General features: G+C 40.9%; 1 protein-coding gene across 11 annotated transcripts in view; it reads right to left on the bottom strand.

The window, feature by feature from the left end:
• Positions 1-16,005, bottom strand: part of cntrl (centriolin) — a 121,685-nt gene that overhangs the window by 26,127 nt on the left and 79,553 nt on the right. For all 11 annotated transcript variants that reach the window (XR_010021207.1, XR_010021206.1, XM_063073454.1 and 8 more), the window contains 5 exons: positions 15,400-15,557; positions 9,683-9,756; positions 2,748-2,936; positions 1,910-2,135; positions 935-1,140 (listed from right to left, as the gene is read on the bottom strand). Coding sequence is in view for 9 of the 11 variants with exons in the window: in XM_063073454.1 (XP_062929524.1) it covers positions 935-1,140; positions 1,910-2,135; positions 2,748-2,936; positions 9,683-9,756; positions 15,400-15,557 (853 nt within the window). In the remaining 2 variants the exon portion in view is untranslated. The remainder of the gene's footprint in view (positions 1-934; positions 1,141-1,909; positions 2,136-2,747; positions 2,937-9,682; positions 9,757-15,399; positions 15,558-16,005) is intronic.

The raw sequence follows: 16,005 nt of genomic DNA, 5'->3' as shown, positions 1-16,005 counted from the left end.
AGTAAATCAATTACAGTATATACATATTGAATAGATTAAAAAACATACAAAAAACAGAAATACTGTATATTTAAAAAAGTGAGGTAGTGTCCAAAGATTCAATGTCCATTTAGGAATCGGATGGCAGAAGGGAAGAAGCTGTTCCTGAATCTCTGAGTGTGTACCTTCAGGCTTCTGTATGTCCTACCTGATGGTAACAGTGATTAGTGAGAAAAGGGCATGTCCTGGGTGCTGGAGGTCCTTAATAATGGACGCTACCTTTCTGAGACACCGCTCCCTGAAGATGTCCTGGGTACTTTGTAGACTAGTACCCAAGGTGGAGCCAACTAGATTTACAACCCTCTGTTGGTCCTGTGCAGTAGCACCCCCCAATCCACCGCCGACAGTGATGTAGCCTGTCAGAATGCTCTCCAAGCTACAACTATAGAAAGCTTTTCAGTGTATTTGCTGACATGCTATATCTCTTCAAACTCCTAATAAAGTATACCTGCCGTCTTGCCTTCCTTTATAACTACATTGATATGTTGGCACCAGGTTAGATCCTCAGAGATCTTGACACCCAGGAACTTGAAACTGCTCACACTCTCCACTTCTGATCCCTCTATGAGGATTGGTATGTGTTCCTTTGTCTTACCCTTCCTGAAGTCCACAATCAGCTCTTTCGCACCACTCCACTAGTTGGCATATTTCACTCCCGTACGCCCTCTCATCACCACCTGAGATTCTATCAACAATGGTTGTATCATCAGCAAATTTATAGATAGCACTTGAGCTATGCCAAGCCACACAGTCATATGTATATAGAGGATAGAGCAGTGGGCTAAGCACACACCCCTGAGGTGCGCCAGTGAGTCCAGTCTGACCAGTTTGTTTACTTGAACTGATGAAATAAATCGTACTTCTACATAATGTAATTGTGGGGAATGCAACTTACATTAAAAGCCTTCTCTAGCTGAGCTCTTTGAGCTTTGGACTCTTCTGTGATGACTGCAACTTGCTTCTCTGCCTTTTTTCTCTCTGAATGAAGCCACTCTTGAAGATGGGTTACATTGTTTTTTGAGAACTGAATTTCTCTTTGAAGAAATGCCAGTTCATCCATTGTTTCCTGGTGTTGTTGCTCTCGATCAGATAGCTGACGTGCTGCAACAAAACAGTGTACCCAGTAAACATATTTTGATCTTGCAATAAAAACAAATCCTTCACATTTGGAAGATAAAGTTCAAGGGAGGTTTAACAGCACAGCTTAGTGCCGTCTGCTTCCTAGATTAGGGAGACTTTAAAAAATTTTCTTCAAATGATTCAGGCACACCCTGGGGATAGCACATCGCCTTGCTTTAGTGTTAACAGCGGCACTAGTAAAGATTAATGTAGTAACTAACTTTTATGTCTTAAATATTCTGAATCAGGCTACTTTCAGTAAACACAGTGCAAGAACAGCTGTGCTCATCAAAATAATTAGTTTTGTGGTTGTGCATGATCTTATAAATAATCAAAGAGATAGGTATTTGATTAAATGTTACATAAAATGTCTAGCTTTACACCAGTGAAAGTAAATTTACTTGACAGTTCCCTACCTTACCAATTTTTCTTTGGTTACATTTCAGAGCAGCCTTATTGACTTGCCATTGTTCATATGCCAGACTTGTCAGTTGTAAGTTCTTCCAATGATATACCCAAAAATTCACACCAGCCACCTCTCTATCATAAAGCATAGTGCATTGTGACCAAATGCCAGAACTCAGCCACTTTCCATTAATGTGGCCAAAGCACCCAGTCAGATTAGCTAGGTCAAAATAGACTTGTCATTTTATCTGCAATGTCTCTCTCGATGATTCAGCTATTTAGTAAAGAAATTCACCAAGCATGGGAGTGACTGAACTATTATTTTTAAATCAAACTCTAGACTTACTCAGGGTCACGATCTGATTCTCCAAGATAATGCACTGTTCTTCATTGTGCTGCACTTTCCTTGATCGATCTTCCATCAAGTTCACCTTTGTAACCACCTGCTCAAGTTCAATTTTTTTGTCTGACAGTTCAGCCTCCAAGGCGTGGATCTGGTCTTTTAATTTAGTTGCAGACTGCTCCAATTTTGTCTCTTCAGATTTAACATCCTTTTTGATAGACTGCAGCATCTAAATGGAATAAATGAGAAATCTGAATAAAGTTTTCCTGCATCACACAAGGTGAAGTAGCGCATGCCAACTCTACCTCTGTCCTCACAGTGCAATTCTATCATGCTCATATGAGTTTCAATCATCTGCATTAAGATAAGGAATTACATCCAGGATTGCATATCAACTCCAAGTTCCTGCTTGGGCATCGAGAAGGTGCTCAGAGATGGTAGTAGGGAGAAAATGGATAAAAAGAAATAAAGTAAAAATATCAGAGGACGAATATAGTCAGTTGTGATAAATAATATGGTAAAAAATAGGAAAATATTTAAATAAATTTGAATGATTTTAAAAAGGATTTTAATCATTCAAAGTAGACACACAAATAGATGAAAGTCACTATATAACAATGATGATGTATATTGTGGAAATACAGAATCAACGTAAAATAATATAAAATTGGAGCATTTAAATTCAAGGAAGTAAATTTTAAAATCTTTCCTATTCTTAAGGTTACTTATAATGTCCCTATCTCTATTGCTAACATCCTCATTTTCATTATCTTTGCTAATTTTTGGTTTATTAATTGGTTTAGGTGGCTTTTATGATAACACTATTTACGAGCTCACATACATTTTGCTGTTCTGCGAGTTCGTGTTGCTTTTCTTCAATTTGTTGCTGAATTCTCAGTAACTCCTGTTCTTTCTTTTTTTCATTCTCCAGATAGGATTTGTATTTACTTGCACTTTGATTAACATTTTCCTTCAAAGTCACCTGCTCCACTTTTAACATGTCACGTTTCTTAGTGACATTCTGAAGATCCTGAGACAAGAATGACATAAAAATGACATTTTGACATCAACTTCATTCAGCTGAACATACAATATAAATTCTACAAAATATCATGGTATAGTTAATCTCAAAATTAAACATCTGAGGTCCTTTGGCCTCTCCTTCACATGTTCTAACAGTCTGTTGTCATCAGTACAATCTTTTACACAGTGGTGTGCTGGGGCAATGGCTCAATAAACTGAGTAAAAGGTTGGCCCTGTTATAGGAGTCAAACTGGACATACTGGAGGCAGTGGTAGAACAAAAGATCCTCTGGAAAATCCTGGCAAATCTGGACAACATTTCTCACTCTCAACATGCCACCTTGGCTGAACGAGGAGCACTTTCAGTAATAGATTAAGACAGGGGTCCCCAACCTTTTTTGCACCTTGACAATATTCTTGCGGACCAGCCGACAGGGCGGGGGGGGGGTGTTCAAGTTCAACAGTGCGTGACAGGGAATGAGGAAAGGTGCAGCTGACTCATATCGTTTCATATCACCAAATCATATCGTTTCCTCGCGGCCTGGTAGCACATGCTTTGCGGCCCGGTGGTTGGGGGACCACTGGATTAAGACAACTGCGCTGCTCCAAAGAGCGCTACACAAGGTCATTCTTATCCTTGGCCATTAGGCTCTATATGATTCAACATATAGGTGGGGAAGTGATGATCTCCTCCTGCTAGACTGTTATTAACCTCTGTTTACTACACCCTGCCACTGCAGACATACTGTGCAATACTACCATCAATTTCATCTGGATGGTGTGAATGTGCATCCATTACTGTATAATATTATGGTAATTTTTGCACTACCATCTTATCAGTGTGAACTTGTAAATTTTGTAATCTTTGATTTGTAGTGTTGGCGCATGGCCAAGTGGTTAAGGCATTCGTCTAGTGATCTGAAGGTTGTTAGTTCAAGCCTTGGCTGAGGCAGCGTGTGTGTCCTTGAGCAAGGCACTTAACCACACATTGCTCTGCGACGACATCAATGCCAAGCTGTATGGGTCCTAATGTCCTTCCCTTGGACAACATCAGCGGCGTGGAGAGGGGAGACTTGCAGCATGGGCAACCGCCGGTCTTCCATACAACCTTGCCCAGGCCTGCGCCCTGGAAACCTTCCAAGGCTGGTAAATCTTGTACATCTTATTTTTAAGGTAACTTTTTAATGCTCTCTTACTTCTCTTCTAATATTTGTATATCTGTGCACTTGCACTGTTACTGTGAGACAGTAATTTCCTTTGGGATCAATAAAGTATCTCAGTGTTTTTAATCAGATTTTTGAGAATTAAACAATAGTTTTGAGATTTGTAGCCCATGTATATGCTATTAGAGATCAATTGGACAAATTCAATTTTGTATGAAAACATACTTATCAAGTACTTTAGGATATTTTAGTGGGTGTTTTCTTAGAGGGCTCAATAAGGCACATGTAGAGAGGTTGTTTCCCAGGCTAAAAGAGTTGAGAACTGCAGATCACTGTCTCAAAATAAGGGGTGACATGAGGAAAAAATTTTTCACTGATGAGGTCTTGGAATTTTCTTCTCTGGGGTTCTGTGGAGGCTCAGTAACTTACAGTGTTTAAAACATCAATAAATACCTTAACATTAACGGAATCAAGGAATATGGGAATAAGTAAAATGATGTTTAAGGTAGAAGATTATCCATGACCGTGCTGAATTTCTCAGCAGGCTTGGGCAAGAATACAGCCTACTCCTGCACCTACATTAACAGTGATATAAAAGGAAAGGCGTTGTTGCAAAAAACTAAATGAATAGTTAGTTGCAAGAAAAAGTTTGCAAAACCCTTTGCAATTATCTGGTTTTCTGCATTAATTACTCATAAAATGTGGTCTGATCTTCAACTAAGTCACAAGAATAGACAAACACAATCTACCTAAACTAATAACAAAAAATTGTACTACTTCTCTTCAATATCGAATACACCAGTTAAACAATCACAGTCTAGGGCAAAAAGTATGTGAACCTCTGGGGTAGTGCCTGCTACAAAAGCTATTTGGAGTCAGGTGTTCCGATCAATGAGATGAGACTGGAGGGGTGGGTTGTAGAGGTGCCCTGCCCTATAAAAAAAGATACACAAAGTCAGGTTACTGACTGCCTGCTCTTCTCAAGATCTGTTTATATGCACCATGCCTTAATCAAACCAACTTTCAAAGGACCTTAGAAGAAGAACTGTAGAGATTCATGAAGCTGCTAAAGGCAACAAAAGTATTTCTAAGGACCTGAGTGTTCATCAGTCCACAGCAAGATAAATTGTCTACAAATGGAGGAAATTCAGTACTGTTGCTACTCCCCACAGGAGTGGCCGTCCTGCAACAATCACGCCAAGAGCACATGTGCAATGCTGAAGGAGGTTAAGAAGAACCCCTGGCTTTTATCTCTCTTATGGCTAGAAGGGCGCTTTTGTTTAAATGGAAGGATGCTGTTCCGCCTAATCATGTTCAGTGGTTACGGGATGTTATGACATGCCTAAACTTAGAAAAGATTTGTTGTTCAATTTCTGAATCTAACCAAGATTTTCAAAATTTGTGGGGGCCATTTTAAAATTATTTTCATAATCTTTGACTTCTTGTTAAAGTACAGAAGTTGGTTAATAGTATTTTTATTATCTGATAGGTTTTTTTTCTTTTTTTCCCCCTTTTCCCCAAACAGCTTCGACTTTGGTAGTGGGTGTAGATCCTTTTTTTTACATAAAAATTGTTTATATTCTAATATACAAATTAATCTAATCCATATGAATATAGAGTAAGGAGTTTGTTAATGTGATTCAATATACTGTATCTGGTATTATTATATTTTTTCTTTGCTTTATAATATGTATTCTCTTGAACTCTGTATTCTTCTATGTAGAAATCAATAAAAAATATTGGAAAAGAAAAGAAGAACCCAAGGGTTAACAGCAAAAGACCTGCTGAAACCTCTAGAACTTGCTAAAGTTTCTGTTCACGTGTCCACTATAAGGAAAACACTGAACAAGAATGGTGTTCATGGAAGGACACCACAGAGGAAACCACTGCTCTCCAAAAAAAAACACACTGGCTACACATCTCAAGTTTGCAGAAGACCACCCGGATATTCCACAATGCTTAACCATATAACCATATAACAATTACAGTATGGAAACAGGCTATCTCGGCCCTTCTAATCCGTGCCGAACCAAACTGAAGAGATGGAGGAAGGGGCAGCTGGCTCACAAATAGAGAAAGCTTGGAGACAGTGCGAGAGGGAAGATAGGCAGGCGATAGAGAAGGGATATGCACAGACTGATAGTTTCAGATGTGTCTATTTTAACGCAAGAAGCATCATGAACAAAGCGGATGAACTTAAGAGCATGGATCAGTACTTGGAGCTATGATGTTGTGACCATTACAGAGACTTGGAAGGCTCAGGGGCAGGAATGGTGCCAGGCTTTTGATGTTTCAGAAAGGACAGGGAAGGAGGCAAAAGAGGTGGGCATGGCACTGCTGATCAGAGATAGTGTCATGGCTGCAGAAAAAGAGGAAGTCATGGGGTGATTTACTACTGAGTCTCTGTGGGTGGAAGTAAGAAACAGGAAGGGTTCAATAACTTCCTGTTCAAAAACTGGTTGTTTTTTTTATATATAGACCACCCAATAGTAACAGGGACGTTGAGGAGATAGGAAGACAGATTCTGGAAAGGTGTAATAATAACAGGGTTGTCATGGTGGGAGATTTTAATTTCCCAAATATTGATTGGCATCTCCCTCGAGCAAAGGGTTTAGATGGGGTGGAGTTTATTAGGTGTGTTCAGGAAGGTTTCCTGACACAATATGTAGATAACCCTACAAGGGGAGAGACTGTACTTGATCTGGTATTGGGAAATGAACCTGGTCAGGTGTCAGGTCTCTCAGTGGGAGAGCAGTTTTGGAGATGGTGATCACAATTCTATCTCCTCTACCATAGCATTGGAGAAGGATAGGAACAGACAAGTTAGGAAAGTGTGTAATTGGAGTAAGGGGAAATATGAAACTATCAGGCAGGAACTTGGAAGCATAAATTGGGAACAGAGGTTCTTAGGGAAATGTACGGTAGAAATATGGCAAACGTTCAGGGGATATTTGCGTGGCGTTCTGCATAGGTACGTTCCAATGAAACAGGGAAAGGATGGTAGGGTACAGGAACCGTGGGGTACAAAGGCTATTGAAAGTCTAGTCAAGAAGAAAAGAAAAGCTTACGAAAAGTTCAAAAAGCTAGGTAATGATAGAGATCTAGGGGATTTAAGGCTAGCAGGAAGGAGCTTTAGAATGAAATTAGGAGAGCCAGAAGGGGCCACGAGAAGGCCTTGGAGAGCAGGATTAAAGAAAACCCCAAGGCATTCTACAAGTATGTGAAGAGCAAGAGGATAAGATGTGAGAGAATAGGACCAATCAAGTGTGACAGTGGAGAAGTATGTATGGAACCAGAAGAGATAGCAGAGGTACTTAATGAATACTTTGCTTCAGTATTCACTATGGAAAAGGATCTTGGCAATTGTAGGGATGATTTACAGTGGATTGAAAAGCTTGAGCATATAGATATTAAGAAAGAAGATGTGCTGGAGCTGTTAGAAAGCATCAAGTTGGATAAGTCTCCGGGACTAGACAAGATGTACCCCCGGCTACTGTGGGAATTAAGAGAGAGGAGATTGCTGAGCCTCTGACAATGATCTTTGTATCATCAATGGGGACAGGAGAGGTTCCGGAGAATTGGAGGGTTGCGGATGTTGTTCCCTTATTCAAGAAAGGGAGTAGAGATAGCCCAGGAAATTATAGACCAGTGAGTCTTACTTCAGTGATTGGTAAGTTGATGGAAAATATCCTGAGAGGCAGGATTTATGAACATTTGGAGAAGCATATCATTAGGAATAGTCAGCATGGCTTTGTCAAGGGCAGGTCATGCCTTACAAGCCTGATTGAATTTTTTGAGGATGAGACTAAACACGTTGATGACGGGAGAGTAGTAGATGTAGTGTATATGGATTTCAGCAAGGCATTTGATAAGGTACCCCATGCAAGGCTTATTGAGAAAGTAAGGAAGCATGGGATCCAAGGGGACTTTGCTTTGTGGATCCAGAATTGGCTTGCCCACAGAAGGCAAAGAGTGGCTGAAGATGGGTCATATTCTGCATGGAGGTCAGTGATCAGTGGTGTGCCTCAAGGATATGTTCTGGGACCCCTCCTCTTCGTGATTTTTATAAATGACCTGGATGAAGAAGTGGAGGGATAGGTTAGTAAATTTGCTGATGACACAAAGGTTGGAGATGTTGTGGATAGTCTAGAGGGCTGTGAGAGGTTACACTGGGACATCAATTGGATGCATACTGGGCTGAGAAGTGGCAGATGGAGTTCAATCCAGGTAAGCGTGAGGTGGTTCATTTTGGTCGGTCAAATATGATGGCAGAATATAGTATTAATGGTAAGACTCTTGGCAGTGTGGAGGATCAGAGGGATCTTGAGGTCCGAGTCCATAGGACACACAAAGCTGTTATGCAGGTTGACTCTGGTTAAGAGGGCATATGGTGCATTAGCCTTCATCAACCATGGGATTGAGTTTAAGAGCCAAGAGGTAATGTTGTAGCTATATAGGACCCTGGTCAGACCCCACTTGGAGTACTGTGGTCAATTCTGGCCACCTCCCTACAGGAAGGATGTGGAAACTCTAGAAAGGGTGCAGAGGAGATTTACAAGGATGTTGCCTGGTTTGTGGAGCATGCCTTATGAGAATAGGTTGAGTGAACTCAGCCTTTTCTCCTTAGAGCGGCGGAGGATGAGAGGTGACCTGATAGAGGTATATAAGATGATGAGAGGCATTGATCGTGTGGATAGTCAGAGGCTTTTTCCCAGGGCTGAAATGGCTAATACGAGAGGGCACAGTTTTAAGATGCTTGGAAGTAGGTACAGAGGAGATGTCGGGGTAATTTTTTTTTACGCAGAGGGTGGTGAGGGCATGGAATGGGCTGCCGGCGACGGTGGTGGAGGCAGGTATGATAGTGTCTTTTAAGAGACCCCTGGATTGGTATATGAAGCTTCGAAAAATAGCGGGGTATGGGTAACCCTTGGTAATTCCTAAAGTAAGTAAATGTTCAGCACAGCATCAGGCCGAAGAGCCTGTACTGTGCTGTAGGTTTTCTATGTTTCTAACTGTACATGCCTTTTCAAGTATTCTTTATTTCAATGCTGGCAATCAATACTCATTCCTAATTGTCCATTAAATGGTGGAAGCCACATCTGTGCCAACTGTGTGATGATGGTATTTCCTTTGCCCTGTCAGCAAATTTTATGTTCTGCACCCCCCCCCCCCACAACCCCACGACAAAAAGAAGTGATTCCAGATCCTTCCCACCTCTGGGTGAGATATAAAAATAATCTCCTCTCTAATCTCTCTTATCAGTTATTTTAAACCGGTCCCGAGTTTTTGATCTCTCTACTGTGGATAGTTTCACCTCCTTTATTCCTGCAATAATTTAATTTATCTCATTTCTGCTTTTCTCCTTCTCTATTACTGACATTAATCCCTCCCACCATTCAACAGTTAAATACACATGAAGAATTCAATAGTAATGACTCAAAAAAGTTAATCTGAATTCTAATTCTAAAGGTGCTATTTAGCATTTCAAGTTGGGTAAACATTGCTTGTGTCCCTTTCTACTTCATCTGAGTTCTTAAAACTGACAATAAAATCAAAGTTTGCATATTCAAGCTAAAAATAAAATAACATACCTGTTCTGCTAACTGCAGCTGATCTTTTGTAGTTTGAATGTTATCCATCACCTTCTCCAGCTCTGCCTTTTCCTCTGTTCAACAAAAATATTTTTCATAAATAATTATTGTTTTCACAGCTCTCTATATAGTTTCCTCTTTGCGGGTTATTTCAAAAATCAACTCACAAAACTTAACCTCCAAAACTAAGTTAGGTATGGGCCCCAAATCCAAAGAACTTTCTACAGGAGCACAGTTGAGAGCATTCTGACTGGCTACATCACTGCCTGGTACAGGAACTGTACTTCCCTTGATCACAGGACTCTGCAGAGTGATGGGGACAGCCCAGCGCATCTGTAGATGTGAACTTCCCACTAGTCGGGAGATTTACAAAGGCAGGTGTGTGAAAAGGATAACTGGGGACCAGAGTCACCCCAACCACAAACTGTTCCAGCTACCGTCCAGGAAACGGTATCGCAGCATAAAAGCCAGGACCAACAGGCTCCGGGACAGTTTCTTCCACCAGACCATCAGACTGATTAATTCATGCTGATACAATTGTATTTCTGTGTTATATTGACTGTCCTGTTGTACATACTATTTATTAAAAATGATTATAAATTGCACATTGCACATTTAGATGGAGACGTAATCTGAAGATTTTTACTCCTCATATATATGAAGGATGTAAGAAATAAAGTCAATTCAATTACTGAACGTGTAAAGGTACAAGATTTCTGCCCATCTCATGATACAGAAACCTTGTGATCTGCTCAATTTAATATTAATAATTATGAATATTAATTAAGAGCAGCAATAGACAACTTGGACTCTCATGCTTGTTCCATCAATATATATCATGACTGATCTGACTGCAAACCCAATTCAAATCAAATCAAATTTAATTATCATTCAACCATACATGGATACAGTCGAATATACCTCTGTTCCTCTGGGGCCAAAGTGCAAAACATACACAGCACATACAAATCAGTGCGAAAAAAAAGTCATGCAACAACATATACTGTATATAGTCTAAGATCTTGAGCGATATGTCCCACAAATTGATGGTACTGTTCCCAGCAAAATCAGCCTGTTGTTCCACCAGCTGAACATAGGAGGGCAGCACTGATGGAAGAAGCCAGCCCCCCTCAACTGAGCACGGACGCCAGGCTAAACAACCCCCGCCATCTCCCCAACTGGACTGCAGCAGCAGGCAAGCCCGCGGCAATAACGGAGACTACACAGCTCCCACACTGTCTGTCTCACCAGCAAACAAAAGAAACCGGCCTGCGGCAACTTATAATATCAATGTTCAACGGGGTCTTGCTTTTGCAAGAGCAACGTCCAATTCTGGCTCATCTCTGTCTTAAATGGACAACTATTTTTAAACTATAGCCCTTATTCTGCAGAAGACAGTGAACACGGCACAGCACAACACACAAACCAATCTTCCGACTTTGGACTCACTTTACACCGCACGCTGTCAGAGCAGTGCTGCCAAGATAATCAAGGACATGACCCACCCAGCCAACACACTTTTCATCCCTCTTCCCTCCGGGAGAAGGTTCAGGAGCTTGAAGACTCGTACGGCCAGATTTGGGAACAGCTTCTTTCCAACTGTGATAAGACTGCTGAACAGATCCTGACCCGGATCTGGGCCGTACCCTCCAAATATCCGGACCTGCCTCTCGGTTTTTTTGCACTACCTTACTTTCCATTTTTCTATTTTCTATTTATGATTTATAATTTAAATTTTTAATATTTACTATCGATTTGTAATCCAGAGAGCGGGAAGCGCAGAATCAAATATCGCTGTGATGATTGTACATTCTAGTATCAATTGTTTGGCAACAATAAAGTATTCTAGATCCTCTATAAAGAGATAACATTCAGAAGATACCAAAGCTTAGCCTGTGTAATGTTTTCTCATGGAAACCTGCCCACTCCAGAAATTGGTATAGTAAATCATTTCTGAATAGTTTCTAATGTTTTTATACCCTTCCTTAAATATGGAAGCCAATACTTTGCACAGTACTCCAGATGTGGTTTCACAAAACCCTTAGATTGAAAATCTATGATCCAGTATTTCCTGTGGTCCAGTGTGTTTTGAATCTGGAATACAAATTAGTACTAATTATGCAGTTCCAACTGAGATCTAAAGTTAACTTAAATCTGTACTAATCTTCTTTTTTTATTAAATGCAATCGTGAACAATAGCCAGATCAGAAATGCTGATCAAGTCAACTAGTTCCCAGAGAGAACTCCGATAGGCCAATCAGATGGGTCACTGCTGCTCAGCAATAGAAAACAAAAAAATCATGTGTACAATTAAGAAACATTAAAAAATAGTAAAATACTGGAGTCATGATGATCATGATGAAGTCTGCTGGAGAGAGACATTTATACACATGCTGTCCTCCATAATTCAAAGAGATTGAAGGGTAAGTTTGCAGGGTGACAAAACATGGCAGGACAAAACGTGACAAAATCTGTAGCTAATTAAACCATCATTGCAATTCTTCAGTTGACAGCATTCCCAACTTAGGGAAACTTTGGGCTACAGACAATTCCCAGAACCCTTAAGTAACCCAGGGAGTGCCTATACTTAAAAAGAACAGTTCTGTTCTGGGGAGTTGGGCAATTACTGTGGTCAGGCATCAGTCAGGTGCCAAGGGTTCTGGATTTGAGTTTCAACCTGTAAAAGTAAAGCATAAACTGCCTACTTTTGTAATAAAATCCCTTTGACAGTAAAAAAAATTCTGTCAGCTTAATGATATAAGAATATAAAGTAAGAGTGTGGGAGCACGCCAACTGGCCCTCTGGGCTTACTCCACCATTTTGGAAGATCATGGCAGATCTAATCTTGGCCTAAACACCATCTTCCTGTTCTCCCCATTACTCATTGCTCTTAATGACTGTCAATTTCTGTCTTCAGTATATTCAATGTCGCTGTCTCTACAGCTTCCTTGGGTAGAGGATTTCAAAGATTTACTACAGGCTGAGAAAATGAATTTCTCTCTTCTCTATCAAAATAGTGATCCTTCTTATGAAACTATGATCCCTTGTTCTAAGTACCGCTACCTTGGGAAGCATCTCCCTCAGAATCTAATAAGCCTAGTAAGACCACCTTTCTAGATTTCTCTAAGTATAGGACCAAACTCTCAACCAATAAATTGCTTAGTCCTTATACTGCAATCACTGCTTCTCACACTAGGAGAATGTGATGGAAATTTCTAATTCCATGAAGACAAGGATCACATCTGAAGTATTCCTCATTGCTTTCTACAGTGGAGATTCAATATGCTACAAAACTCTGCAACTTCACAATTCTATCTCCTTTACCATAGCATTGGAGAGGGATAAGAACAGACAAGTTAGGGAAACATTTAATTGGAGTAAGGGGAAACATGAGGCTATAAGGCAGGAACTTGGAAGCATAAATTGGAAACACATGTTCTCAGGGAAACATACAGAAGAAATGTGGCAAATGTTCAGGGGATATTTGCGTGGGGTTCTGCGTAGATACGTTCCAGTGAGACAGGGAAAGGATGGTAGGGTACAGGAACCGTGGTGTACAAAGGTTGTTGTAAATCTAGTCAAAAAGAAAAGAGCTTACGAAAGGTTCAAAAAACTAGGTAATGATAGAGATCTAGAAGATTATAAGGCTAGCATGAAGGAGCTTAAGAATGAAATTAGGAGAGCCAGAAGGGGCCATGAGAAGGCCTTGGCAGACAAGATTAAGGAAAACCCCAAGGCATTCGACAAGTATGTGAAGAGCAAGAGGATAAGACGTGAGAGAATAGGACCAATCAAGTGTGACAGTGGGAAAGTGTGCATGGAAACAGAGGAGATAGCAGATGTACTTAATGAGTATTCACTACGGAGAAGGATCTTGGCGATTGTAGGGATGACTTGCAGTGGACTGAAAAGCTTGAGCATGTAGATATTAAGAGCATGTGCTGGGGCTTTTGGAAAGCATCAAGTTGGAAAAGTCACCAGAACCGGACAGGATGTACCCCAGGCTACTGTGGGAAGCAAGGGAGGAGATTGCTGAGCCTCTGGCGATGATCTTTGCACCATCAATGAGGACGGGAGAGGTTCCGGAGAATTGGAGGGTTGCGGATGTTGTTCCCTTATTCTAGAAAGGGAGTAGGGATAGCCCAGGAAATTACAGACTAGTGAGTCTTACTTCAGTGGTTGGTAAGTTGATGAAGATGATCCTGAGAGGCAGGATTTATGAACATTTGGAAAGGCATAATATGATTAGGAATAGTCAGCATGGCTTTGTCAAAGGCAGGTCGTGCCCTACGAACCTGATTGAATTTTTTGAGGATGTGACTAAACACAATGATGAAGGTAGAGCTGTAGATGTAGTGTATATGAACTTTAGCAAGGCATTTGATAAGGTACCCCATGCAAGGCTTATTAAAGTAAGGAGGCATGGGATCCAAGGGGACATTGCTTTGTGAATCCAGAAAAGGCTTGCCCACAGAAGGCAAAGAGTGGTTGTAGACAAGTCATATTCTGCATGGAGGTCGGTGACCAGTGGTGTGCCTCAGGGATCTGTTCTAGGACCCCTCTTCTTCGTGATTTTTATAAATGACCTGGATGAGGAAGTGGAGGGATGGGTTAGTAAATTTGCTGATGACACAAAGGTTGGGGGTATTATGGATAGTGTGGAGGGCTGTCAGAGGTTACAGCGGGACATTGATAGGATGCAAAACTGGGCTGAGCATTGGCAGATGGAGTTCAACCCAGATAAGTATGAGTATAGCATTAATGGCAAGACTCTTGGCGGTATGGAGGATCAGAGGGATCTTGGGGTCCGAGTCCATAGGACACTCAAAGCTGCTACGCAGCTTGACTCTGTAGTTAAGAAGGCATACGGTGCATTGGTCTTCATCAACCATGGGATTGAGTTTAAGAGCCGAGAGGTAATGTTACAGTTATATAGGACCTTGGTCAGACTTGTTGGAGTACTGGGCTCAATTCTGGTCGCCTCACTACAGGAAGGACGTGGAAACCATAGAAAGGGTGCAGAGGAGATTTACAAGGATGTTGCCTGGATTGGGGAGCATGCTTTATGAGAAAAGGTTGAGTGAACTTGGCCTTTTCTCCTTGGAGTGACTAAGGATGAGAGGTGACCTGACAGAGGTGTACAAGATAATGAGAGGCATTGATCATGTGGATAGTGAGAGGCTTTTTCCCAGGGCTGAAATGGCAGCACGAGAGGCATAGTGTTAAGGTGCTTGGAAGTAGGTACAGCGGAGATGTCAGGGGTAAGTTGTTTTTTTTAAAATGCAGAGTTGTGTGTGCATGGAATGGGCTGCCAGCAGCAGTGGTGTAGGTGGAAACAATAGGGTCTTTTAAGAGACTCCTGGATGGATACCTGGAGCTTAGAAAAATAGAGGGCCATGGGTAAGCCTAGGTAGTTCTAAGGTAAGGACATGTTTGGCACAGCTTTGCGGGCCAAAAGGCCTGTATTGTGCTGTATGTTGCTATGTTTCAACATTTATTTTGTCTTAATTGCTTCCTTTCTTATGCAACTATTTCCACACAATGGTTAATGGCTAGTAGCTTCTGGTTTTATTTTCCTTAGTTATCAGACCAGTAAAAAGCAAACCTTCAAAAGTCAAGGTAGATAAAGGTCATCTCCATTTAGTTATCTACAGTGTAATGCATGGAAAGGTTTCCCAGCTTCAGCCCGTTATACCATACACAATTAACTGTTATACCTTGTAGAAAGTTTTGTGTGTATGCCATTTTCTGATTTAACTCTTCCTTCTGGATCTTAATTTGATTTATTTCCTGATTCAGCTCACTCATCTCTGTTTGTAGTTGCTGCAGTTTAGACAGAGCCCTTCTGTTATTGTCTTCAGTGACTTCAACAGCTCTGGAATAACACAGAAGTAAATCACAACTTAAAACATCTAAAATGCATTTTTAAGTATTTTAAGATATCAAAACTTATTCAGAGAATTGTGAAGTATTTCAGTGAAATTACAAGCAAGGTAGTCACAGGAGATGTAGTAGGTGTGGTGTACTTGGATTTTCAGAAGGCCTTTGACAAGGTTTCGCACGAGGCTGCTTAGCAAGATAAGATCTCATGGAATTACAGGGGAGTTACTAGCATGGGTGGAGCGTTAGCTGATCGGCAGAAAACAGAGAGTGGGAATAAAAGGATCCTATTCTGGCTGGCTGCTGGTTACCACTGGAGTTCCACAGGGGCCTTTTTACAATGTATGTCAATGATTTGGACTATGGGATTAGTGGATTTGTGGCTACATTTGCCAATGATACAAAGATAGGTGGAGGAGCGGGTAGTGTTGAGGAAACAGAGA

This window comes from Mobula hypostoma, chromosome 21 (genome assembly GCF_963921235.1).
Source record: "Mobula hypostoma chromosome 21, sMobHyp1.1, whole genome shotgun sequence".
Taxonomy (NCBI): Eukaryota; Metazoa; Chordata; class Chondrichthyes; order Myliobatiformes; family Myliobatidae; genus Mobula; species Mobula hypostoma.
The sequence above is the reverse complement of the archived record's forward strand: the minus strand, read 5'-3'. Positions and strand labels throughout refer to the sequence as shown.